Below are 25518 nucleotides of genomic sequence, written 5' to 3'. Positions count from 1 at the left end.
GGTGTGTTCTTCAGATACTCTGTCTTCGGAGTTCCCGGTTAATAAATGATCTGTGTGCCGATTATCCAGCTTAGCTTCTCTTTTGATACGCACAGCTGTCCAGCTAAGCCTGGTATGTGTTGGTGCACGATCATCGGCTTGGTGGATATTAAATTTCTGTAGTACAGGCAGAGATGGCAACAAACAAAACAACCAACATTTGAGGCATAGATGTTGATTGACTGGCTCATTTCTTAGGGCTACAGTTTGTTTGTTTGAGTTGATGAGACTGAAGAGCCAATTTTTGGTTGGTTGATTGATTGAATATTGATAGACTTAAGGTTCTGAAGGGACGTTTCTATGACAATTCTGCAGGCGGCTCTTCCCACGTTCCTATCGCAAACTCTTCCGTGAGCTCCTCATCAGTATGCTTTGCTGCTGTTGTCGTGCTTGGTGTTGTAAAACCTGCACGAGTCCACCGTTGCAAGCACACCAAAGCAGCCAGTAACTGCGCGCCAATTTTCCGCCTTTGTGGCTCAATTATATCGCCAGTTCCCGCAAAAACGCGCTCACAATCAGAGCTGGAGGCGGGTATAGTCAACACGTCGATCGCCAATCGTGAAAGATGTGGATACTTCGGCTTCAACGATAACCAGTACTGTACAGCTGTTGGACCCTCCTTGTGTTGATCAGACGTCCACATAGGCTCTTTTAACCAGCTATCGTACTCATCCTCCACCTCCAATGTATGCTCGCCGTCCTCATCTAGTATAGCGTCGATAGCGTCGTCAAAGCTGCTCATGGTAGGTTTTGGCGCAGGGGTTGGTGTTGTGGCAGCAGCGGCAGGCTTGTAGGCAGCCCAAACCCGCAGAAACTTCGCGTGCGCGGTGCTCAATTGTGTAGGTTTGTCGCGCCAGAAGCGCTTAGAGTATGTTTTATATCGTGGATGTAGTGCCGTAGCTGCGTAGTAAATGGGACTTTGGAGGATCTTAGTAAAGTAATTGCTCGCTTTTCGCCTCGCGGCTCGCAGGTTGATCGGGATGTGATCTTCGGGCGCCTCAGATGGCTCGTGGTTGACCGATTCGTATGGCCGAAGGCGTGCATCCAGCTCAGTTATCACACTCTCAAATACTGGGATGACCTCGTAGAGTGCGCCAAAACGGCCACACTTGCCGCGGCCTTGGAGGCGATCTGTAGCAAACTTGAGCGGCTGCAGTATCGCCATGTACTCAGTAATCACCGCCCAGTCAGCCGCCGTAAGGCCGTCTGACCTCATCCACCGCGGCACATCAGGCAGCTTGTTTCCTCTAATAGCTGCCTGTTCGTCAGCCTGTTCAGTCTCGCGAATGTGGTACGTGGCGTATGCGTTGATAGCTTGTTGGAGCTGAACTCCGCGCTTAAAGCAGTCGTAATAGCTGTTCCAACGTGTAACACACGGCTTAATTGGCTCGCGAGTGCCGCCGCTGGCGCCTGTGGGCATGCTGTTAACTGCCTCGCGTTGGCAATCTTCAAAAATACTCCACTGCTTCGGCGTGTTGATGTAGTTGATAATATCAAGATACACGCCAAGCGGTCCTTCTTTCCGCCACTCCTTCATGTAAAAATCCTCCATCTTTGTGTTCTCCAGGGCGTTGTTATACGCGTCAGCATCCCTCCCGAACATAATCGTTTGGCCAACAAGGTTAAGTATGTGGCAAGCGCAGCGGAGGCGGCGATCGGAGGCAGAAAAGTGGTACATCGCGGCGAGTTTGTTAACAGCGGTGTCGTTATTGTAAGCGTTATCGAGCACAAAGTAGCCGAGTTTGCTGCGATTAATGCTGAAGGATTGCAGGATTTTGGTTACAGCGTCAGCTATCGCCTCACCAGTGTGGGCACCCACCAGCTGCGGCAGCGCGATGGGTAGGTCAACTATCGCGCCCTTACTGTTGGCGTAGTGAGCAACTACAGAAAAGAAGCCACGTTTGCCGCCTTTTGTCGTCCACCCATCGAAGCTTATATGTACCTTGCTCTCGGCTTCAGCCAACGCGCGCACCACCTGAGGCCGTAGCCAACTGTACAACCTCATCACGAACGCTGACACGCTGTTATGAGACCTCCATAACGCCGCCTCTGCCTCAGGATTAGCAAGCCTGATCATCTTGCGAAAAGCCGGCGTCTCAAACTCGCGGAGTGGTCTGTTGTTGTCGACCAGCCAGAGCGCAGCTGCCTGCCGAAATTCTTGTACGTCGAAGTTTCCTATAGTCTTGTACGCCTCTAGACTAAATTTGACACCGCTTAGAGCTGCCTGACGAAGTGATTGTTGTCCATGTTTGCGGAGAGGTTTGCTTAGGATTGGACCATCTTTGCTGAGCCGATGACCAGGTTTATCAAGCTGGAGGTGCCCGTTGGCGGCAGTGGTTGACTTCGTTACTCGGTGTACACCATTAGGTAGCTTATGAATATGACAGTACTTGCACACAAAGTACAACTCATCTGGGTGGTGAGTACCCTCCTTCCAGACACGCCAGCCGTGTTGAAAAATCCAGCTTGCCTTGCCTCGTGGAGTGCTCAGCGGCGCGACAAACCCCTTTAATCGCGACCAATCGACGCCCTCAAAGTCGCGAAAATCGACGCTCACAGCGCTATCCTCCTCCACCAAAGCCTCAGTGGCAGCGCTAGAGAAAGCTAAAGGCTGTACAATAGAGTCCTCTGGCTTATCAAACATTAACTGCGACTCCCAGGCTGGCTCATCAGTGAGCCGAGAGGCTTGTGAGGCAGCCAAAATAGGCAGTGGTGATGCCCGCCGAGGGCGCTCCTCGGGTTGTTGTACAGGCTTACATGGCGGTTCAATAGCCCGTGTGGGCGGCTCGATAACTTGTGTAGGCGGCTCTGTAGGCGGATCCGGCGTACTTTCTGGCAGCTCTATCGGCTGGGTTGGCTGGCTGCCGTCACCCAACAGCGCTTTGAGCGTAGGTTTGCGCGTACGTTGTGCTCGCTTGAAGGGAGTATCAGCTTCTTCGGCAGCCTCGGGCTTGCGTTTTGCTGGTATAGAGGGCATGGATAAGGCTAAAAGTAAGCCGGAGCCGCGAGAAAGTAAGGTGTTGTTAAATGTTATAAGCCTGATGTCAGTAGCACTAGGAATAGAACATGTGTGAATCGTGTTGTGTATTGTGCTACAGGAATTGAGATCTATGTCTCTGCCAGCTAGCGTTGTGGGCGCTAAGCCTCGTACGTACTAGCCTGGAGTGAGTGAGAGATGGGATGGAACCTAGGTCATATAACTTACACGCGAGTAGGCTTAGTAAGCAAGATCCAACACTAAGAATTCGTCGTTGAGCAGCTATCCCAGAGGCCTCACCTAGGTATCCCCCTCCCTCGCTTACTATCAAACAACACCAATCCTATCAACATTTTGTTCTCAAGATTGGTTGATTGATTGACAGAAATACAGTGGCTAACTGTTGGTTAGTTGGTTGGCTCCGAATCAAACAAATCAAACAACAATATTGATGAGATATTGATTACTGACAACCTTGAGTACAGGGCGCCATGGTGCAGTACTTGAGCAAGTATTTCCCGATACTGTTCTTCATACCTGGCATCTTGAAGCGTTCCAGCACTCATCACGTGGTTCAAGTGTTGGTCTTGATTCCGAGGTTGATCTGCTCACTATTTGGCGTTGGGCTGCCGTGCTTGCTTCGTTGGGTCAAACGTTGCTGTTCGCTTTCTTCACATCATAGTCTCTGTTGCACGCGTGCGCTTTCTTTCACTTTGTCTCATCATCGCGCTTTCCGTGTCACCAGCTTTCCAGTTTTCATGTACCGTCCCGCTCGTTCTTGTCTCGTTACTTTGTCTTGACGTAAGGGTCTCCCCTCTTTCAAGCTTGTTACTTGGTACCGTCCCAGGCTTTTCTACTCAACACCGCACATCACCTCCGCTCTCCGCACCTTCTCAGCACTCACAGTCGCGCCTTTGTCACGGCCATACAGTTTGCAACGGCATTTACTATTTACAAGAGTCGACTTTGAAGGTGTACCTGGATCTGACCTTTTGCTTCCCCCGGTGCTCCTGCCGAAACGACGCGTTGGCAGCTCAACATCGCCAGATCCTTCCATCAACTCTACCGCCTGCCCTCGCACTACGACCACTCCTGGGCCTGTTTCAGCTCGAGTTGACTCCGCTTAGATGCTACGCATACCCTGTACAATTCCACTCGAAATCCTATTCGTAAACGCGTCTGTTCGCCTAGTTATTCGTTGCAAGAAAAGAAAAAGCATGACACAAACACCAAACACACAACATCGATGGGGCGACTAATGAAAAGAGCGAACACAGAAGGTTAAGAGTAATGAGCACTGTCAGATGAGGCATGGGCTTGGCAATGACGCGATTAAGTTTTTTATGCTTTCGTATTTGCGGGAACTAACAATAAACAGTTACAAAATACTACACATAGACCACTAAGAGTCCTGACGAAAGATGCAAGTGCATCGGTTACCGCTATCCCCAGCACGCACAGGTATCCTGTCAGGTGGCCATGGCAAGAAGACTGCCTGGACGGTACATGCCCAGGGCAGCAATGAGCAAGGGGGAATATGGCGGAAGATGAATACGCAAAAAATCAGAGGCATGACAAACTCCATACGGACATAGACGACACCTAACCGAGGACGGCCTTGATGTGCTCGCTGTTCGCGCCCATGGAGCAGCCACCACCGACACCGGCAACATTGACATCCCAACCACCGCCACCACCGTTGCCGGAATGGCAGTTCTTGAGAGTGTAGTCGGATCCCTTTTCGCAAGAGGCCATGCCGTTTTTGCACACGAAGACGCACGTCTCCATGTCCGATGTGCACTTGGATCCCTTGGCGCTGATGTTGTCACCCTTCATGTTGACATTGCGCGAAACATCAAAGGTACCCCATTGACCAAAGTTCATCTCCAGCCAGGTGTTGTCGATACCTCCGAAGATGGAAGTGGTTGTGCCGGAGAAGACAGGGGCGCAGGCGGAAGGAACGTCGGCAGCCCAAGAGAGCGTTACTGACTTGCCGGACTTGACTGCGACGGAGATTTCAGGCTCGAACTTGGTCACGATCATGCCGTTGTAACCGTTGGATGCCCAGCAGTAGAGGACAGCATCATCAGCCTTGTTGTTGATGAACTCGATAGTATATTTACTGTCGTCGCCGATCCAGATCTTGCCATTGTTGCTCTTGTCGTTCTTTCCGATCTTGCAGTTCAGCTTCTCGGCAACTTCTTGGACACCGTGCATGAGATCATCGACAGCCTCGCCAATAGCGTCACCTACATCACCGAGAACATCGCCAATGATGCCGCCGATAGAGTTATCACCCGAGGGTTTGCTAGGTTTTGGCGATGGTGTTGGCGACGGCATAGGAGGGCTGCTAGAAGGGACATCCTCCTTGGTGACCTCGACCTCTGCGACAGGTGTGACCTTGGCAGCGGCGGCAGGCTTGTCGGCAGGCTTGTCGGCAGGAGCGTCACTCTCGGGAGTAGGAGTAGGAGTAGGAGTAGGAGTAGGGGTAGGGGTAGTCGAGGCGAAGACGGAGCTCCAGTTGACATCGCCCAGGTCATAGGCAACCTTGGACCAGTCGACTTCATCGGCGTTGCGCTTGGCTTCGCTGTATACAGTTAGTTGTGCGGCGCAAAGGTGATCATGGCAAGTACTTACGCAGCTTGACGGCGCGCGTGGAAGCTGGCGTGGCGGTTGTGGAGGTTGGCGGCGGCGGCCTGGCCAACGACGATGGTGCTCAGCACCAGGGCGGAAGAGTAACGCATGGTAGAAAGGGTTACTGATGGACGTTTAGGTTATATATGGCCAAAAGGTCGTAACGTCGTTCAACGGCGTATCTCGATGGGCTGGGAGGATGCGGATAGGAGTTTTGTTGGGTTTGTTTTGGTAAGGAGTGACTGGGTGAGCAAGAAGCAGAGGCCGGGCGTGAATGAGTGAACGCGCGAAATTTGCTTGTGTGGCAGAAAAGAAGGACGACGGGTGGGTTATATGGGCCGGTGAAGGGGAGGGAACAAAGGGAACAAGGCCAAAAGCACAGTATTCACCCGGCTCCATCTCATCTCCTGGCTGACCGGAGCGGACTAGCGCGCTGCGGACTCAGTGCTATGCCGTTTACTAATTTAGTCAGGGCCAATTGCTGCCAGCGCCTCGACCCCTGGCATAGCGGCCTTCTCTTTCCGTTTATCGCCTTGGGACCACGTCTATGATTGGTGTTCCTGGCTCAGGCACACTTGGCGCCCCCGACGTTTGAGAGTTTGAGAGATTGCCCATTCGTCGCCTGAATCGTGCTGCCGCCCACACGAAGCAACTTGTTTACGCGCTTTCGATATAACACAATGCGACGTGTTCTTCACATTGCCCACGACTTCACCGTCTGTCGCGACGACACCAGCGCATTGCCCCCACACGGATTCCCATTCACCGCCCGCGCTCCACTGGCAACAGGCCGCGCAATTGTGATCTCCTCTGGTGGGACCGCCCTGCTGTGATTGGAACTGGCGCATGCGTGTCGTCTTGTCGCCGCGAACCCAAGTGGGGAAATTGACCTTCCAGATTCCAGAACCACTTCCACCGGCCGCGTCGCCCTGGTGTCGCTCTGACCTCGCCTACATATGTCACCTTCACATGTTTTCTAACCCAAGTCTAGACACGACTAGCCACAAAGTCTGTTCAAGTGCCACGACGTCCATGACTGACACTGCCGGGGAGCACAAGGCCTGTACGTAGTCGAATTCATACATCGATATCCACAAATTCCCCGTCGGCTCCCTCCCCAGCAAGCCCACTCAACAGCTTCTTCATGTCCGGTAATCCATGCATTACTTGGATATAGCCCGTCTGTCATATAGCCCATCGTGACGCAACCGTTTCCACGGCTACTCGCTCGGTCCATTGTTTACTTCCATCTGCACCTACGCAGGATTCTCTCCACTCACGGATCAGCACCATGTGCCGATGTGACGTTTGTGGAGCCCCGGTGCCGTCAGCGGGACGATAAGCCTTTATCGCAACGTGGTGGCCCGCATATGCGTGAGGAAAATCTCGACGACAATGCCCACCAGTCGGGTCAGGAACAGCAAGGGAAGTCAGCCCACGACGTGGAACAGCCAGGGGAGTCAGCACACAACGTGGTGGGCCGCTGTTCGCTGAACCTTCACTGTGACGCTGCTATTAGCGAAAAACGGAATCATAGCCGAGACCACCTTGACGGAAACCTCTACTTGGTGCCAGGTCTTTTGTGACTCCCTCCCAATCAGCATGAAGCACATGTGCAGATTCTTTCAGACATTATTCTTTTTCCCGATCATTTCTGTTTGCGGTAACATCTGCGTAGACACTGCGAGGGAAATGATCCTTACACAGAACGATATGTTGAACTACACAACTTCTATGTCCTGGCCGAGACGAGACGAACCCAAGAGAAGTTACGTGGGAACACGACCGTATGCTGGAAATCTCCTGCCAGCCCACCGTCCTCTACTCAACACATTTACATCTTTCCCTTCTCTCAAATCCACCAACACATGCCAACCCAAGCATGCATCGCTGGCACACGCCCATTGGCAAAAACTCGCTTACCAACCATCCACACTACAATGGTAGTGTAAGTAGGTAATTTCCCAATCTTCCAACTTCATCCAATCCCGCAATGCGGGAAAGCAACTTCCGGAAGACTCATGCAGGTCCCTTTGTAAGCCGCCTTCGTATGGTCTTATCGATACCTACTCCAATCCGCATCCATGTATGTGATGTCACCCACGTGTAAGTGTCTGTCCCATTTGGAGCCCGTTCTAGACACCAGAAAAGTGTGCCTACAGTGTAATCTCGCTTCTTGCTTTTTTTTCTGTGGGGGGGCTAGTCGGGCTGGATTTCTACAAACCTGCATACACGGTGAAGAATCTGCAGTGGGTTTGTAATGGTATGTATGACTGTTTTGCTTTATTGGAGTATGGTTGGTAGAAAAGAGTTTTCTTCCCTCTTGTCATTGAACGATGCTGATGCAGATGCAGTTGTAGATGTAATTACTGCAGCTTTAGCGAGCATGTGCATGTGCGTCGTTCAGCCGAGTACGAGACGAGGTTGGTCTGCACTCTGCACTCTGCACATGTCATGTTGCGGTGAGCTTTAAGCGGCGGCCGGCGGTGCGGCGCGGCGGAAATATTTGTGTAAGATGACGACGGTGGCTCACTCGTTTTTTCGCTGTCGCAATCGATCGTACAGGACCTCGAATCGAGGCGGCGATTGGGTTTAGTCAGCTGGAATTATGACATGTGGCGTTCGGTCTTGTTGCTGAGTTTGTACATGTACGCACTAGATGGGATGTTGGGTGTGAGTTGCCACCACATAGGTACGTAGTCGCAGCAGCAGGATGCGCGCATAGTTACTGTACATACGCATACGTAGTTCAAACCTCAACATTTGCAACACCACCACCAAGCCCGCCTAGAGATACCTGAAACTCACATGTCTTACCCTCGCTTGCCTCCACCCTTGCCCTGTCAAACCTTACCTGCGGTTCCCCTCAACCCCCTCCTGTCACCGTCGCACGTCGCGCCATTCAAGTTCCCCCTCCTTCTCAAAATACCTGAAACACAAAGACACGCACAGGAGAAACCGCTCCAGGGTCTTTTGTAGTAGTGTAGTAATGGCGCTTGAATCGTGCGACTGAACTACACTATGTATAGTTTGTACAATCAAAACAGAGCTTGTGAACTTGTGAGCTTGGTGATGAACTAGGTGGGTTTCCGGTGAGATGATGGTACAGCACACTGTCAAGGTTCAGCAAGTGTTGTATTGTGGTGGGTTTACTGTTGTTGAGACTTTATTGTGTGAGGTTTGTGTCGTTGTCGTGTCGACACGTCGTTCTGCATCATGTGGGCGCGCGTGATCCGTGTGCCTTGCGTTGATGCCTTGGTGCCTGTCGATCAAACGTATGGTACCGGTACCTGAAGATCGGGTTTGCCGATCCTAGCACCGTCCGCTGCAGGCTGGGAGGTTTTCTGGCACGAGAGATTCCGGACGCGCAGGGCTGGGGAGGGGGTGTGTGGGTGGCGTAGTGATGGGATGAGATAGGATGGGATGGGTAGGGGGTGTTGGTGAGGTAACCGCGGTGGGTGGAGCTGATGGGCCGGTGAAGGTGGTTAGGGTGAGGTAGGCTGATGTGAAGGCAGGTTTGGGGGGAGGAAGGTGCGATACGACCTTTGGAGGGTGTTTGATATTTAAATGTACTTTATGTGTAGAAAGATAGGATGAAATGATGTATAGTATTATGCTATATTGGTAGCACGTGAATATAGTTACCTACACATCTACTTTACCCAGTACAGCTAGGTTAACTAACTATCCACAGAGACGTCGAAACGCCTAATCTAGGAAACTAACTAGTTTATAGAACATTTAAACCGACTCTCCCTCTTCGTTTTTCTCATATACCTTCTTTCCTTCAAGCACACACCTGCCAAACAACGCTGCGTGAAAGTTCATCGCCCAGCAGATCCTAGGTACTAGATTGTAGGCAAGAAGATGCCATAGTAGTCACATAAAAAGGTACACAATAACAATAAAGCAGAGAGGTAAACACGCTGCGGTTACTCCAAACCTTCTTCTCCAAACCCGTCTCAACACCTTCCTTCTTCCCTCTCCCCCGGGTACCACTCCCTCCCCAATAAACCCACTACCACGCACTACCACCCGGTACACCATCCCGACGCCCCGTCTCTCCATCTTCCGATCCCGCCACATTGTTTTTCCCACCAACATTTGTTTTCCCGTTTTGCTTGTTGCTTCTCAGCAACGGCATATCCCTTCTTTTTTGCGTTTCAGGGTCTTTTTGTCTTTATTTTTAGGTTACTTTCCTTGTGGGCTTGTTTGCTGCGTGTATGTGCTACAGATCCCGCTTCCGCTTCCGCTAGTTACCGACCGGTTGAACCGATGTGTCTACTTACCTGGGTCGCGAGGAAAGTATACTACCGGTGGACTGGGCTGGTATAATACCAACATCTACTATAAAACAAGCCGAGCATTCGACCATAGGCTAGAATGGCTTGGCCTTCACTTCTCACTTCCCACTCACTTCTCACTCACTTCCCATCTCACTTTCCGCCTTCGCCTCCGCCTGCCCAGCCGGACGTCAGCTTCGGGCTGGGTTGTGTTACGCGGCCTTAACTTCATTACTTATTCTTTCCTGTCGTATAACCCAACGAAGCTGAAACCGGAGTTCAGCGGGACTTGCGAAAGGGCGGACTGGGTAGGCTGGATTTTTTTGGTGTGTTTGAATGGTAAGGTGTATGGGGTGATGAAGGTGGGAAGGTGAAACGTGGTGGTTTTCTTGGAGGGGGGAAACGAGAGTCTTGGCGGTTTGGCGGACGGGGGTGGATGGTGTGGACAGTGTGGTTATGTGAGGTGATTGGGTTGGGTCGGTGTGGTAGTTTGATTAGAGGGAATTTGGTGATTTTGTAGATGAGCCAGTGGTTCTCTGAGTACTGCTGTCTGTACCCGAACCCGAACCACGAGTGAAGAAGTGCCGGTCAAAAGGACAAAAGCTCAAAGTGTACTGTTTCACGGCTCATGGCATTGGGAGAAAAAGCTTGGTTGCAAACATACGAAGATGCTCAATTGCATTCGGAGAAAAAGTTGGGTATATGCTATCTTCCGGCACAAACCAATGTGCCTGACACAGCCACTCGTGGCACAAACAAACACCAGGTCCACCTCCCACCTCCCATCACCACACTTCTTCCTCCACAGCTCACTAGAAAAATCTTAAACAAATAAATCTCTCCACCAAGCTTCCACATAATACAAGAAAAGCGAATGGACGTCCGAGGCCAGCCGTGCGGGTTGGAGGGGTATCTCGAAACATGCAAGCGAAAGTAAATGAAAAAAAACTAGCAATAAACAAAAAAAACATCATGAAGCTTCCCATATCATTCCCTTTGGCTACTTTGTTATCGTAGTACAGAAGCCAAGGGTTTTGAAGATCGTGTTCGCGCGCTTTGTTAATGCGGCAGAAAGCGTATGGGGTTTCTGTATCCAACAGAAAGGGTTGTAAAATAGGAAAAGTTGTGTCAACGCCGTGAAGATGCTGCATGGGTTTGGTATCCATCATGCGAAAATAGACGCCGTTTATAAGGAGTTACGATTCGAGATAACATCAGTAGCTGTCGAAGTCGCGGGGAGCACCTGGACCGTAACCGCGCTGTTGGGGGCCGGGGCCTTGTGGGGTGAAGTTACGTGGAGGAGGTCCCTGGGGAGTGAAGCTACGAGGGGGAGGGCCCTGGGGTGTAAAGCTGCGAGGTGGGGGTCCCTGAGGTGTGAAGCTGCGTGGGGGAGGACCTTGAGCCCAACCCGGTTGCTGAATCGGTGCAGTTGCGCTGCGTTGCTGTTGTTGAGGTAGGGCCGATCCGTTCATTCCTCGGTTGGGGAAAGGGTTCGAGGCTTCGCGACGTTGGATAGCAGATTGCAGAGATTGTGGCACACCAGCACGAGGCGGTGCGGTGCCTGATCGTGGCTGGCTCGGTAAGCCGGCAGGCCGAGACATGGCAGGCGATCCGGCTCTTAAGTTGTCCGGCATCTGTGGTGGCTGGTAGTCCTCTGGGCTCGAGTCTCCGTAGTAGTGGCGCGTAATGTCCTCTGTTGGCGTCATATCAACAGGCGAAAGCTCGTACTCTTGACCCATTTGTGGGTTTCGGCTGTTGAAAGGGCTGAACTCTTGGTAAGGGCGGCTAGGTTGAGGCTCGGACTGGTATTGGAAGTTGTTGTAGTTTGTATCAACAGGCGGCATTGGTCCACGCGGCGGCATTGGAGATGCTCTGCCCTGAGCCATTGAAGTAAAAGACCTCTCGGGCGCGTATTGCGGGTTGTGCTGTTCACCAAAGTATCCCGGCCCATTGCGATCCAGAGGTGGCATAGGAGGCGCTGGCGACGACCTGCCCATGTTACCGGCTTGATTCAACATGGGCGCATTAGAGCCATAGCTGGAAAAGCCTGTTTCGGAACGGTTGGGCATGGCAGGGCGCTCGTCCAGCGTAGGTAGAGAAGGCTTCTGGATCAAGCTTCGGCCCGTTGAGTTCATGGTATTGGTCCTGTATGAAGGCGCATTGGACGCAGAATACGGTGGAAGCGTTGAAATCGTGTTCATAGTGTCGGATCGTTGCATAGAGAAAACAGTTGATCTGTCGTCATCGTCTCCGTCCAGCTTAGGCAGAGTGGGGCGTGATTTTGATGAATCGAATTCACCCTTCTTGATAGCCCTCTCTTCTTCCTTCTTCAATTGCTGGTTCTGCCTCTCAATCGCCTTCTTGATCTTCTTGCCAACAATGCGCTCCAGACGAGTCTCGACCTTGCGTCGGCAGTAGTTGGTCAAGCTGCCGTCAGCCTTGGGAATGTAGTGCCACAGGAAGAAGATGTATGCTAGTCCAGCGGCGAGCAAGGACAGGGCGGTAATGACCCAGATGACGAGCGAGAACAACATGGTGAAGTAGATGACGATTTCCTGCTTGTTGCCGGTGTCGACCATGATTTTGATATTCATGAAGAACTGCTCAAAATTGGAACGGTCCTTGGCACTGTGATCGCCTCCTGGGATAATCTGGGCTTGCATGACGGCATACAGGGTCATGGCGTTGAGAGCAATGCGCGGTCCTTGGGCGACAATGAGGATTAGGGCGCTCTTGAACTGGAAGTAGACGAAGAGGGCAATGTAGTTGGCACCCTTTTTACTCTTGGTCAACTCGGCGAAGACCAAGAAGCGACGCCAACCCTGACCCTCCTTTGTGATGCGCATACTCTGCAAGATAGCAGCCAAAGGCTCGAGGTAGCACTCGGTCACACTGCCCATGCGCATGACGCGCAGAGCGCGGATCCATCGGTATATGAGGAAAACATAGGAGATGATGATGGTGATGGCGAAGATCCATTTTGCGATTTCAAAGGGAACGACGGGCTTGACTTGGCTCGTCCACTTGTCAAAGGCGAGGAGGTTGACGGCAGTGAAGGCATCGGCGGCGTAGACGGCGCAGGAGATGAGAACGAGGATCCACAGCCAAGCGTAGGAAAAGGGCGCGAGACACGAGGTTGACTTGAAGTCAGACAGCGTCTTTGCGACAGTCAGTATATTAGGCTGAATGCGGGGTGCGCGCACTTACAATGTAGTCCCATTTCTGCTCCTCGGTCACGGTGACGCCCTTTTCACGGTCTCCACAGCACCCCATAATGGGCGGTGTTGGGTATTAGATATGTACGGTGGTGTATGTATATACTGTGGTACGTCCGATCAACGGTACGAAGGCCTGCAGTCCAGCTGTTTCGTGTAAAGAGAGACTGTGGTGGCTATGACATGGGGTTGGGCTTTGATTTGCAAAAGGACGGTCCAATTTCGGATTGAGGGTGTTGGTGGTAACAGGCCGGCTGCTCACCACGAATAGCGAACAGTCAAGAGGGAGCGACAGGGGCGGTGGTTTTGTAAACCACGCGGAGCAATTGAGGCTGATGGCCGGGAACGGCGTGGTTTCCGGATGCGTAGCTGTTCAGGTGTTCGGTATGCTACTTGGATTGTGTGCGCATGACAAGAGGACACGGGTGGAGCAGCTTGTGTTTGAGACGCGCAGGCTTGAACTCAGGCAAACTGCGGAAAAACGGTTTCCGACAGGCGCCACAAGGTATATGTATACAGCCCAACGGCCGAGTTTGGGTGTGTTTCGCGGCTTATTGTCGTCGCTTTTGGGGGGGGGGTTGCGGTGAAAGCGACTACAATGGGGAGTGAACGAGTGGGATCGGGGGCAGGCAGGCGTCAAGGAGGTTAAAGAGCGACAGGCGTAATGGTGCACACAACACGAATCGATGGCACAATGCTAGCAAACGACGAAGCGAGTGAGTCGCGAAGCCAGCGTCTACGTTTGTTGATGTTGTACGGCACAGGCACGAGTGGTGTCGAGGGAGCGCGCGTGAATGTTAAGCTCGCTGCCGTCAGCCGTGAGCGGGTACTGGCATTGGACGCGCCACATTCCTCATGACCCAACCGGCACCTTGCCCGATACGGCACACGGCTAACCTGTTCCTCGTATCCTGCGCCGCAATCATTCGCGGGGTATATGGCCATGCTAATCTATCCAAGGCCCTATCACCGGCTGTAGCCTCCTGACTGAGTACTTGATGCCGCGTTAAGCTTCGCCCAAGTCCGGAGCCTCTCGAACAGTGTGGGAGGCAGTGTGGGACGGGCGGCTGCAGCAGAGCCGCTTGGAACCAACACTCGACATGTTCCCCACGCACATGGTACTTCTGAGGCACTTACGTCTCCCTTGGGAAAGGATGGCTGACTTTCCGACCTTTTCCTGTGTCGTCACACGAGAAGGTCCGAATTCCTGGGGAGCATCGGGAACGTCGGCTGCCTCAGCCTCAAGAGCCTCAGCCATCGCGAAACGAAACGCGCATGATGTACATCATTGGACTTGTTGATGAGGCAGGAGTGGCTTCGTTGCTTGCATTGACGTTGACTTGTCAGGGACAAGATCGCCAGGCTGTGAGGGTGAGGCGCATTGTGTCTCCAACTCGGCTCCGTCCTCGCGCGAATATCGGGATTGGAGAAGATATGTGGCACTCTGCTTCATCTACACAAAGGCACGACTGCGCTTTAAACATTTTGTTTGCTGCCATGTGTGAAGCGGTGAGCAGAGGTTTGGTCATCTTTGGAACCCAAACTTTATGCTACAGGAAAGAAATCTCCTACTATCAATGCGATTCCTGCGGTCAGGGTCCATGAATGAAGGCGCTCATCCCAACGCATACCAAACTTACTATTAGTCAGGTACTTTGCTCATGGGAATAAGCTCCTTTAGATTCCTTTGTCTATTGGCATGGAACATTTTGGTCCCACCTTCTTTGCAGTTTCTGCTCGTACCTGACTGTGGTGCAACCGAACCTGAGTAGGCTACACACACCTGGTACCCGAGACAGGCCCGAAATACATTTAGCCGCTCTGTCGCAGTTTCGCAGCCAACACCTATCTCTTGGTATACTGAACACGGTAGCTTTTGATGCAGCATCGATTGTAGCACTAAAGGCTTGGTGCGGTCAAGTTCGGCGTCCAAGACTGCTTAGCAAGCGCCTGTTGTAGTTCTCCCAAGCTCTTGAGGCATTTCTTGGTGAAATATCACCAAGTGTTGCAACCAGAAGGCGCGCGGTACGTATACTTTTGCAGCGTGCATGCAGATCGCAGACGCAGACGCAGGAAGCATGTTTGTGTTAGTCGGCTACACTCTCGACGTCGTCAGCATCTGTAAGCTCAGCTCCAACTGGCCCCACCCTCGTACAGTTAGCTGGTAGATGGGGTGTAAGCAACTCCAAGCTCATAGTGCAACCACCATCAGGGCCCAGCATATCGGTTAAGACGACGATAGGCTTCTGACAAATCATCACAGAAAGAAATTCATAGTCCGACTGCTGCCATGACGTCCCAAATGAGGAAGGCGGGGCTCCGAGCTTGCCCCGCGGCAGGGGTCCGATCGTTGAATGTTTAACACGCACGTCATATCGGTTCTTTCGAGAAGAGTGGGAGGAAGGTATAAAGATGTCATTGACCACCCACTCTTTGCTGTCATCATAAACTAAAGCCCCAGCCTTCAACAAGACATCCACAACTTACCTACCAACCCTACCTAAAGCCAATCGCAATCATGGGTATCGAGGCTGATACTGCGACGCCGCATTCTCACCATGCTCTCGCAAAGGATGTCCCCGAGGACAAGAAGAGCGATCAAGTCCCAAAGCATGATGAGTTAAGGAACAAGGCTGCGACTGGTGTATGTACTATCTCCATGTCATTAGATTCTGCTAACATGTCTAGATTTCTTACTTCACTCCTGCTCAGGAACCTGTAGCTGGAACTGCTCTTGGAATGCACGACAAGAGCTCCAAGATTCCCAAGCTCTTCCAGCCCCTCAAGCTCCGTGGTCTTGAGATCCAGAACCGCCTCGCCCTCTCTCCCCTCTGCCAATACTCGGCTGAAGATGGCCACCACACTAACTGGCATCTCACACACTTGGGCGGTATCATTCAGCGTGGACCTGGGTTGTCATTTGTAGAGGCCACAGCTGTTGTTGCTGAGGGCCGCATCACACCTGAAGACAGTGGTCTCTGGAAAGACTCACAGATGGAGCCTCTCCGCAAGATTGTCGAGTTTGCGCACTCGCAGGGCCAGAAGATTGGTATTCAACTTGGACACGCTGGACGCAAGGCTAGCACCGTAGCACCCTGGTTGAGCAAGGGAGACATTGCTACCAAGGAAATGAACGGCTGGCCAGACAATGTGTACGGCCCGTCAGCCATTGCATTCAACGACCATCATTGCACACCCAAGGAGATGACCAAACAGGACATAGAGACCTTTAAGCAGGCTTTTGTTGACGCCGTCAAGCGTGCCTTGAAGATCGGCTTTGACACAATCGAGATCCACAACGCACACGGATACCTCCTGCACTCTTTCCTCTCGCCTGCATCCAACAAGCGAACTGACGAGTACGGCGGATCGTTCGAGAACCGCACCCGTCTCACACTAGAGATAGTCGAGCTCGCCCGCAAGACCATTCCAGACTCTATGCCTTTGGTTCTTCGTATCAGCGCAACAGACTGGCTCGACGAGGCTGGTATCGAAGGCTGGACACTTGATCAGACTGTCAGGCTTGCCGAGATTCTGGCTGAGAAGGGTGTAGACCTACTAGATGTCTCATCTGGTGGTCTTCACGAAAAGCAGCATATTCACGGCGGACCCGGATACCAGGAGCCTTTCGCCAAGGCTGTAAAGGATAAGGTTGGCGATAAGATGGCGGTCGGTACTGTTGGCAGCATCACCGATGGCAAGCAGGCAAACGGATACCTGGAGAACGACAACCTGGACGTGGCTTTCATTGGTCGCATGTTTCAGAAGAACCCTGGCTTTGTATGGCAATGCGCTGACGACCTTGGTGTTGAAGTCCGATGGGCAAACCAGATCCGATGGGGCTTCGGAGGCCGTGGCAAGAAGTAAGTCTTGTCCAAGCCCCCTGCTTCGAGGATGAACGACCAACGACGTACTTGTTTCGGTCCGTATCATAGACATGATGTAGACGATGTAAATTTCACGATTGTAGAACGATTCTAATATCCGATTTTCCAGGGACCAAGTCATCGATAAGAATGCCTTTGCCAATGAAGCCGCGTTTGAAATGAACAAGCCGAAGATGTGAGTAATCTAAACTACTATAAGACTTGAAGAACACCTAGAAGCATCCCAAGGCATTGGCCATATATACGTCATCCAAACACCGACTAACGCCTGTACACGCTCATACTTCTCCAATACTCTGTCTGCATCATGCTCCGTTCGTACCATTCACACCATCCGTCTTCTCATCAATCTTTCCATTGACCCGCCCATGCTTCTGCCCTTCTGCTTGTCCATTCTCCTCTTTCCCAAAGACCCCCTTCCACAACTTAAATGCTTCGACCGTCTTACTCGGATACCTGACCCTCTCCCTTGTCTCCTGATTCATGCGACCCAAAATCTCTATACTCGGCACCACTGTCTCCACGCCATCGACCAACACTCTCTCTTCCTCCATATACGGATAGATATCCGCTTCTGTCCCCGGAATACGGCGATCGTTTGTCGCCGTCAGGATACTAATCAGCGTCTTGATACCCAACAACTGCTGAATATTATCGCCAATACCAAGCGACGGTAAAAATTTGTTGAGAGCTGAAGTGATGGAGTGCGAAGTCTTCTTAACAGCACTAAACAACACACCGCCGGGTGCATAGGCCAAGACATCGCCATAGATATCGCCACTACCGGTGTAATGCGACTCCTCCATCTCTTCTGCATGCGCCCTACTCGCCGCCTTGACAAACTCCTCACTCAACCTCTGAATATCCTCTTCCGCTCGTGGCATAATCATCGTCTCAGACCCGCCATCCACCTCCATAACACCCCGCACCAACCACCTCAGCACAGCATCACTAAGCACCTGATTCGGATAAATCGTGCGACTCAGCAAATCCGGCAACCACCCCAACACCTCCTCAATCCAATTCACAGGATTCTGCCTCACGAACCGGAACGTCATACGCCCGACATCGTAATGCGTGCCCGGAAACCACGTTTGGCGAACAACCGTCCTACCATCTTCCGCCTCGTCCGCAGCGTCTGGTAGAACGAGACAAGGCTGGAAGATCCAAAGTCGGTCGTGCAAACAGGGTGCATGCCACACATGCTGGACAACCGCACTCATACTCTGATCGAAGAACTCAAACGGACTCCAATCAAACCCTATCCCAGCATTCAACCTCGGTATCCCCAGCGCCCCAACCGTATCAATAACACCCATGAAGCGAATCGGTCGTTTGACCTGCCATACTTTGTCGTCCAACCCCTTCCACCGCTGACACTCATCTGACCCCGGTGCATCAGAGGGTAAGTTAGATCGATACGTTCGAAAAACTTCAAAGCACAGTCTATACAGTTCTGCATCCGTGTATTGCTCCCGTCGCTTGATGATGCCGCAGTTGTTGATCATACCCGCAACACAGCGTACGGTGAAGGCGCCCCGCGAGAAGCCAAAGAGCCAGATCTCGTGTTCGGAAGTAAAGTTCTCGACAATGTATTTGTACACGGAGATGCATTCTTCACTTATCGACGAGGCGGTCGCTCCGTCCCAGATATATTGCAAAAAGTTCTTGTTTAGCCCGACGCCTTCTTGGTAGCCGGCTGTTATGTTGCTGCTATTGGTGTGCGCGTGTGGGACGATGGGGTGCACGGCTGCGGCCGTCGGGTCTTTAGTGTAGTGTACTTCGCCTACCATGTTGGCGAGTTGGCGGATATTACTAGGCGGTGCATCGTCGACTTTTGTTTCGCGGCCCACCCAAGTGCCGTCGCAGAAGATGGCGAGGCGTTTTGGGGGACGGGTGCTGGTTTTTGATGGCATGGCGACGGTAGATGAGGGGGCGGACTTGAAGTTGGGATGATGTGTTGTATATCGGATGAAAAGCGTAGGGAGATGGGCGTTGTATCGAGGATTCCGTAAAAAGGCCAGGTATGTTTCAATAATAGTCCAGGTAAAAATCTAAAGGACAAAATAAATGTGAGTCGCCCCTGTTGCCTAACCCAGCTCTTTCTCTATCTCACGACCCGTGATGATGTATGTTGACCACGCAAGCCTGCTTAGTTCGACCGAGTCAGAGTCGCGAACGAACAAGTCACACACACACACCATGCTCCGTGCAAGTTCGCAAACCTCACAGCCACAGGAAACCACCCTAAAAGTCAAGAAACCACAGAACTAATATACCCTTCTTATCTCGCCCATAAGCAAAAAAGTCCTCAGCGGCTGAAATCAAATCAGGGGGGCTGAGCAGCGGCTGTTTTGCCTCAGCTTGGTTGCCTTCTTCTTCTTGGTAAGTGGTAGTCAGAAGTGAGCACCGGGGCCGCCGCCGAGCGAGCGCGTGCCAACAAGGGGCGGGCGGCCTTCTGACACGTATAAGCGGGCTGATGCCCTCAACGGGGGAATGGCACCGAAAAAGGTAAGGTATCTTCAGCTGTGGATTGAAGCTGATAAACGGCTGAAATGTGTGCGTAATTTATTTGTGACTCTGACTTTTTGCTATCAAGGGCGGTGGTTTTGGCGCGTGACGTCATCGGCACAGGGCGCGAGCCGTTTGCCTGGTTGAGGTATTGCGCCTGCGGCTGCCTGTCATTTGGCTGAGTGATGGAGGGCGCATGCGCCGTCGTTCAGCACAAGAGAAGACGACGTCGAGATGCGTGTGACGCAGTATACTCTCTCCTACACCACGACCTCATCAGCCGCCTCCCACATCCCCCTGAACGCATCCCTCCTCGCCTCCTCTTCTCTCAAGGCCCCATCCTGCACCTCCACCTCTCTCACCACACTTTTATCCTCGCCATCAACCGCTCCAAACCCCGACAGCACTTCCCTAACCTGCTCCCCCATGCGCCTCACACCCTCCACCTCCTCCCTCTTGCGCCGCACCTGCTCCTCCATCCGCTCAATCAACGTGTGTCTCGCCTGATGCGGCCGATACTCGTTGATTAGCGCATGCATATTTGCAACCATGGTCATGATATCCTTGAGCTTCTGCTCCTTCGCGTCGGACGTGGGGTTCGAGGCGACGATACCCAGTAGTGAGATGTAGTTTAGCAGTATACTGCGTAAGAAGCGGAAAAGGTAGTTTTGGCGGTCGAGCGTCGCCGAGTTTGTGGTTGTTGTGGGTTGTTGCTGTGGGGAGGAGGGGTCGGTGTCGCCAGCCCCAGTCCCAGCGTCGCCGGAGGGGTAGAGTTGCTCGTACGTCCAGTCTGTGAAGACGCCTTCTAGGGCGAGGTTGTGCGCTATGTATTCCATGTTCTTCATGAAGACGTTTGTGCCTTTTGCTTTTGTGACGACGTCGAAGACGTGGAATTCATCGTCGTCGCCGGGCGGTTCAGGTGGGATTAGGTAGCGCAGTTCGGTTGGTAGAGCGAGGATTTGCTCGGTCGTGAGCTTCGTTGTGGAAGAGGTTTTTGTGTCGTCATTATCGGATGTGGCTTCTTCTTCAATCTCCTTCAGTCGCTTCACGTTCTCCGTGGTGAAGTGCTTGTAGAAAGGTGGGGGGTCGGGGAAGAAGCTTAGGATCAGATCTTCGTCGTCTGGCGGTGGCTGCGGGTCTGCCATTGTTTACGTTCACAGTTTACTGAGTATGGATGTAGTTTGAGTCTGGTGGTACAATTGGAGGGGGTTGTGGTTAAAGCTACGCGTAAATGCTGGTCCTTGGAGACGCGATGCTGGACCCTTGCACGGATGCTTGCGAGAAAGCTTGGGCCATTCACCCGCATGTCATCGGCAGCCTACAACTACGCCATGGCCGCGACATCGTTCCTTTTCTGACGAGACAGGTCGGTATGAAGCCATGGGTATCCATATTATTGGTAACACTGCTTGCAGCTAGGCGTAAATGGTGTATTCGCCGAACATACCCCACTTCGTCCGAGCCGATTTGTAGGTTGTGTAGATGACGCTGTCGTTCCATTATAAATCAACAACTAGCATATAAAATAGTGGAGGTATATATTGTAACATCAATACCAAGTAGAAAGTCTTCAGATTTATCCCAAATAACCTTTTGAATCTATCATTCAAGCGCTCCATCCACATAAAAACCATGTCTACCCAAAAAGCAGTCGTTCACGTCTCAAAAGGTGTCTCTGAATTGAGGAACGACGTACCCCTACCTAAAATTCCAAGCGACAATTGGCTTCTTGTCAAGACCAAAGCTGTAGCACTAAACCCAACTGATTGGAAGAACATCGAACGGTCAACAGCACCTGGCGCTATTGCCGGGTGTGACTATGCTGGTGTAGTCGAAGAAATTGGCAAGAGCGTGACCACCTACCAGGTCGGAGACCGAATCGCCGGCTTCGTTCGTGGAGGTAAGTTGATGTGTTGGTCCTGTCATAGAATGCTTGCTGATATTTCCCAGGCGACCCAGCAGATCATTCCAATGGTGCTTTTGCCGAGTACATCAAGACCAAGGCCGGTATCAACGCAAAGATCCCCGATAACATGTCTTTCGTGGATGCCGCAACCTTGGGCGTCGGAATTACCACAGTCGCCCAAGGCTTGTATCAGGAACTTGGCCTGCCACTACCCCCAGCCAAGGTACAAGAACCTACCTCGGTGTTGATCTATGGTGGATCTACTGCAACAGGTACACTTGCCATCCAGTTTGCGAAACAATCTGGCTGCGAAGTCATTGCAACGGCCTCTCCGCACAACTTCGACCTGCTGCGCAAGCTAGGCGCGGACCACGTTCTCGACTACAACGAGGCCGATGTAGGTGCCAAGATACGGAAGGCGACAAACGATAAGCTCAAGCTCGCGTTTGACTGCATTGCCGAAGGCAATTCTTTCGACATCACCGCTGCAGCCATCAGTTCCAGTGGAGGTCACATGTCTGCGCTCCTGCCAGTGAAGGACTACCCGAGAAACGACGTCAAAACCAAGTTCACCTTGGCCTACACGGCGCTTGGTGAAAAATACGACGATAAACGCGATGCCAGCCAGACTGACTACGAATTCGGTGCCAAGTTCTGGAGACAGGCTGAAGACTGGCTTAACAACGGCAAGATCAAGACGCATCCAGTCGAGGTGCGAGATGGGTTGGCCAGTGTTCCGCAAGGTCTGCAGGATCTGAAGGACGGTAAGGTCTCCGGTGTGAAGCTTGTGTACAGGGTCGAGTAAAGAATCTTACTGCGTTCAAATAGAGGATGAGAGAGAGCACACAGTATGACTGTAAAGGATTATGCTCAAGGGGCAGTCGCATAGACATACCAAGATCGGGACAGGACATATATAGAGCGATAGTGTCTAAGCGCCGCTTGGACGCTCGCAAAAGGCCCGAAGGCATGAGCGAGAAATACTCTGACTAGGCATCGACCTCAATTGTATAGTAGTTTTCGTGGGGCATATCAGGCATTGACCTGTTCGGCACGGTAGTAGTTACCTTATACAATACTAAAAGCTTTGCTTTACTACCCACATACACTGTGCTTACGTGTACTCATCGGCAGCATAGTCTTTTTATTTATACACGGACTACACCCGTATAAAAGAGCCTAATCTCAGAAAGTATTATCTAGCAAAAGGAAAAGCCTCTATACATAAAGCTATCGACAAGGTTGAAATTTTATTATTGCTGTATTTGTGAAGACGTAGGGGTAATAACTTCTAGCTAAGATCATGCGATAAGCTACTACTAGAATAATAAGGAGACTGCAGGCACAGTGGACAAGACGGACGAGACGGACGAGGCGGACAAGGCGGAAAAGGCGGACGAGGCGGAAAATGCGGACGAGACGGAAGAGACGGACGAGGCAGATGAGGGGTTGCAGCACAAATCCCCATGTCAGCCAAGGATCTTAGTTATCTCACTAAGTACACTGTGGTTCACATCTCTCACGTGCTCCTCGGTCACTTTCTCATATGTCCTAGTAGTGTATATAATCGCTTTCTGTAGCTCTACCAGTACAACAACCTTATTATCCCTTCAAATTCATTTTGTCCTGCACGCAACACATGGCTTCAAACGCGGGTTTCAACAAAGAAACTGGCGGCCTGGAAGTCGCCAAAACTTACTCCTCTCTTCTCGCTGGTAAAACAGTTCTCATCACAGGTGTTTCCCCCGGAGGCATTGGCGAAGCTATCGCTCGTTCATTTGCGCACGGCGGTGCATCCCTCATCATTGCGACCGGTCGCAGCAGAACTCGCGTAGAAGAGACAACTCGGCAAATCGCCACCGAATACCCATCGACGCAGTTCCTCAACGTTGTACTGAACCTTGTCTCACTCCAATCCGTTCGTCAAGCAGCAAACGAGATTCTTGGAGAGAGTCTTGTCAAAGAGATTCACATCGTAGTTACGAATGCCGGCGGCTTATTTAACAGTACTGAGCGCCAGCTCACTATCGATGGCCGGGAGATACATTTCGGCACCAATCACTTAGGCCATTTCCTACTTGTCCAACTGCTGCTTCCAAAGCTGCTTGCCGCCGCTAAGAGGAATCCTTATGGTGCAACGCGCATTGTGGCTATCAGCAGCTTCGCAAGCTATTTTAGCCCATTCCGTTTTAGCGATTACAATTTCGATGGTGATAGGAAGCTCCCTATCGACGAAAAGCCAGATTGGCTTGCCGTTGCGAAATATTTCGATTCCACAGCAGTAGAAACGGACAGATTCAGTCCAATACTTGCGTACGGGCAGAGTAAAACCGCGAATGTTCTGTTCGTAGTACAGCTCAATCGATTGCTATCAAAACAAGGGATATATGCCTTTGCAATCCATCCAGGTGCTGTGTACAGTACAGGAGGGAAACATGGTCTAGCCACTATGCCAGAATCTGTCAGGACCTTGGTCGCAGAAGTCATGACGAAGGATATTGACCAGGGCAGTGCTACAGCACTGGTGGCAGCACTGGATCCCAGCTTATCCCCCGAAAAGGGAGTGTGGTTAAGCGACTGCCAACTTGCCGAGCCAGCTGAATGGGCAGTAAATGAAGAAAAAGCGGAAAGGCTGTGGAAGCTGTCCGAGGAGCTTGTGGAGAAGCTAGGAAATTAGGCCTACGAGATCGTTGTCTCTTTCGGAGAGATAGCATAAATGTCTAAATGATATTTAATTGAGTTGCATACTCGGCACTCAAATCATGATCGGAACACGCTGTGCTCAATTATTGCGCAGCAATCTCGTGGCGGTTAAGCTAATCCTGAAGTGATCTACCACGAACCTCCTTCGTAAATCAAAGCACTGGATCACAAGCCATCTCTAAAGACAGTGGCGGGCCAAAAAGTACACTAACGTATTCCCAAGTTTTGATGTTGCGATCATCTACTCCGTGGAAACGGAAATTAGAGACCACCTACGAGATAGCAGTTCGCTGCATAGCGATAGCCAAACTGCCGTAGATTATGGTCAACAATCGCTTAAAAACATGTATAGAGATCTTTGTAACACTTACTTCTGCCCAATACACGGAAGGGTCCCCTTGGAAAAGATCTGCAGGTAGGCGATCCATCTTGCTAGTATCGTCGACGAGCCATCGACGCGGATCGTTGCGTCGAACGTTTTCATACACTTTGTCGATTGTCCAAAAGTCCAGTCAGTAACGACGTCTAAGGCGAAGCCCCGGAAGGCATCCGAGAGACCTATGGCACCAACACCCCCTTCATGTGCCTGCGTCCATATCCGCATCTGCTCAATCAACTTGGTACTGTATGAGTACAATAGTGATTGGCTCTTCGCAATTTTGGCGTGCGAGAATGACGGATTCAGTAACTTCAAGTGCTTGGCGTGCACGACAGGGTCTAGTTCTGTAAAGATACTATAGGCTGTTGAGCTTTGAAACGCCTTGCAATGGTATCGCGCCTTGACCCAAGGCTCATTGGACCGCGCATAGATAGTTGACGACGCCGAGTTATCGTTGATGAAGACCTCGTTTGGTGAGATACGCACCAGGGGACCTGATGAAGGATCAGCGTGTCATTTCCGCTGTTGCTAGTGCGCAACGGGGGCATACCAAGTTTTCTGTGCAACTCTAGCAACTTGGTGAGTGGGTTACTACCGTAGTCATGCTAAAACAGCCAAAGCCGGTGATTTTGGCGATGAACGGCCCTGGAAGACATTTGAGTAGATGGAATAGAATATTGTAGATGGCACGCGGTGCGAAAAAGCAAGTCATAACGCTCAAGGCTGCCGAGCTACCGGACCAAGTAGTCCACATCTCTGCATCCATATCGATTGAACTGCTTTCAATATTCTGATAAAGAATTTGGAGAGATAAGACCAATGTAGCACTGTAATAAATTTCTGTATTGAATTAATTTCGCACGGTCACTTGCAAATGTGTTAACAGCACCCTTTTTACGCTTTTTGTGTTTGTCAGGTAGAGGCATGTTATCTGTTTAGACTTTTTGCAATTGTGATAGTTAACTCTAATTCGATACTTAAGAA

General features: G+C 51.4%; 9 protein-coding genes across 9 annotated transcripts; 3 read left to right on the top strand and 6 right to left on the bottom strand.

Moving 5' to 3' along the window:
• Positions 1–337: 337 nt before the first annotated feature.
• PtrM4_051260 (Dimer-Tnp-hAT multi-domain protein) lies at positions 338–3016 on the bottom strand (the record flags this gene model as incomplete). The annotated part of the gene is made up of 1 exon (XM_066104905.1): positions 338–3016. One exon carries the CDS (start codon positions 3014–3016, stop codon positions 338–340), a length of 2679 nt encoding a protein of 892 aa, XP_065959469.1.
• Positions 3017–4618: 1602 nt separating this feature from the next.
• PtrM4_051250 (uncharacterized protein) lies at positions 4619–5356 on the bottom strand (the record flags this gene model as incomplete). Its single annotated transcript, XM_001936901.2, has 1 exon — positions 4619–5356. One exon carries the CDS (start codon positions 5354–5356, stop codon positions 4619–4621), a length of 738 nt encoding a protein of 245 aa, XP_001936936.2.
• Positions 5357–11147: 5791 nt separating this feature from the next.
• PtrM4_051240 (Atrophin-1 multi-domain protein) lies at positions 11148–13206 on the bottom strand (the record flags this gene model as incomplete). The annotated part of the gene is made up of 2 exons (XM_001936900.1): positions 11148–13091; positions 13141–13206. 2 exons carry the CDS (start codon positions 13204–13206, stop codon positions 11148–11150), a joined length of 2010 nt encoding a protein of 669 aa, XP_001936935.1.
• A 2460-nt stretch (positions 13207–15666) lies between these two features.
• Positions 15667–17214, top strand: PtrM4_051230 (NemA, NADH:flavin oxidoreductase, Old Yellow Enzyme family; the record flags this gene model as incomplete). The annotated part of the gene is made up of 3 exons (XM_001936898.2): positions 15667–15792; positions 15837–17011; positions 17145–17214. The coding sequence occupies 3 exons, from the start codon at positions 15667–15669 to the stop codon at positions 17212–17214; spliced, it is 1371 nt and encodes a 456-aa protein (XP_001936933.2).
• A 126-nt stretch (positions 17215–17340) lies between these two features.
• Positions 17341–18951, bottom strand: PtrM4_051220 (DUF2235 domain containing protein; the record flags this gene model as incomplete). Its single annotated transcript, XM_066104904.1, has 1 exon — positions 17341–18951. The coding sequence occupies one exon, from the start codon at positions 18949–18951 to the stop codon at positions 17341–17343; it is 1611 nt and encodes a 536-aa protein (XP_065959468.1).
• Positions 18952–19806: 855 nt separating this feature from the next.
• PtrM4_051210 (Med7 multi-domain protein) lies at positions 19807–20691 on the bottom strand (the record flags this gene model as incomplete). The annotated part of the gene is made up of 1 exon (XM_001936896.1): positions 19807–20691. One exon carries the CDS (start codon positions 20689–20691, stop codon positions 19807–19809), a length of 885 nt encoding a protein of 294 aa, XP_001936931.1.
• A 487-nt stretch (positions 20692–21178) lies between these two features.
• PtrM4_051200 (Qor, NADPH:quinone reductase and related Zn-dependent oxidoreductase) lies at positions 21179–22257 on the top strand (the record flags this gene model as incomplete). Its single annotated transcript, XM_001936895.2, has 2 exons — positions 21179–21446; positions 21497–22257. 2 exons carry the CDS (start codon positions 21179–21181, stop codon positions 22255–22257), a joined length of 1029 nt encoding a protein of 342 aa, XP_001936930.1.
• Positions 22258–23091: 834 nt separating this feature from the next.
• On the top strand, positions 23092–24129 carry PtrM4_051190 (FabG, Dehydrogenase with different specificities (related to short-chain alcohol dehydrogenase); the record flags this gene model as incomplete). Its single annotated transcript, XM_001936894.1, has 1 exon — positions 23092–24129. One exon carries the CDS (start codon positions 23092–23094, stop codon positions 24127–24129), a length of 1038 nt encoding a protein of 345 aa, XP_001936929.1.
• A 393-nt stretch (positions 24130–24522) lies between these two features.
• On the bottom strand, positions 24523–24759 carry PtrM4_051180 (uncharacterized protein; the record flags this gene model as incomplete). Its single annotated transcript, XM_066104903.1, has 1 exon — positions 24523–24759. One exon carries the CDS (start codon positions 24757–24759, stop codon positions 24523–24525), a length of 237 nt encoding a protein of 78 aa, XP_065959467.1.
• Positions 24760–25518: the final 759 nt, after the last annotated feature.

This window comes from Pyrenophora tritici-repentis, chromosome 10, assembly GCF_003171515.1.
Source record: "Pyrenophora tritici-repentis strain M4 chromosome 10, whole genome shotgun sequence".
Lineage (NCBI taxonomy): Eukaryota > Fungi > Ascomycota > Dothideomycetes > Pleosporales > Pleosporaceae > Pyrenophora > Pyrenophora tritici-repentis.
Note: the sequence above shows the minus strand (reverse complement) of the source record. Positions and strands in the feature narration are given on the sequence as shown.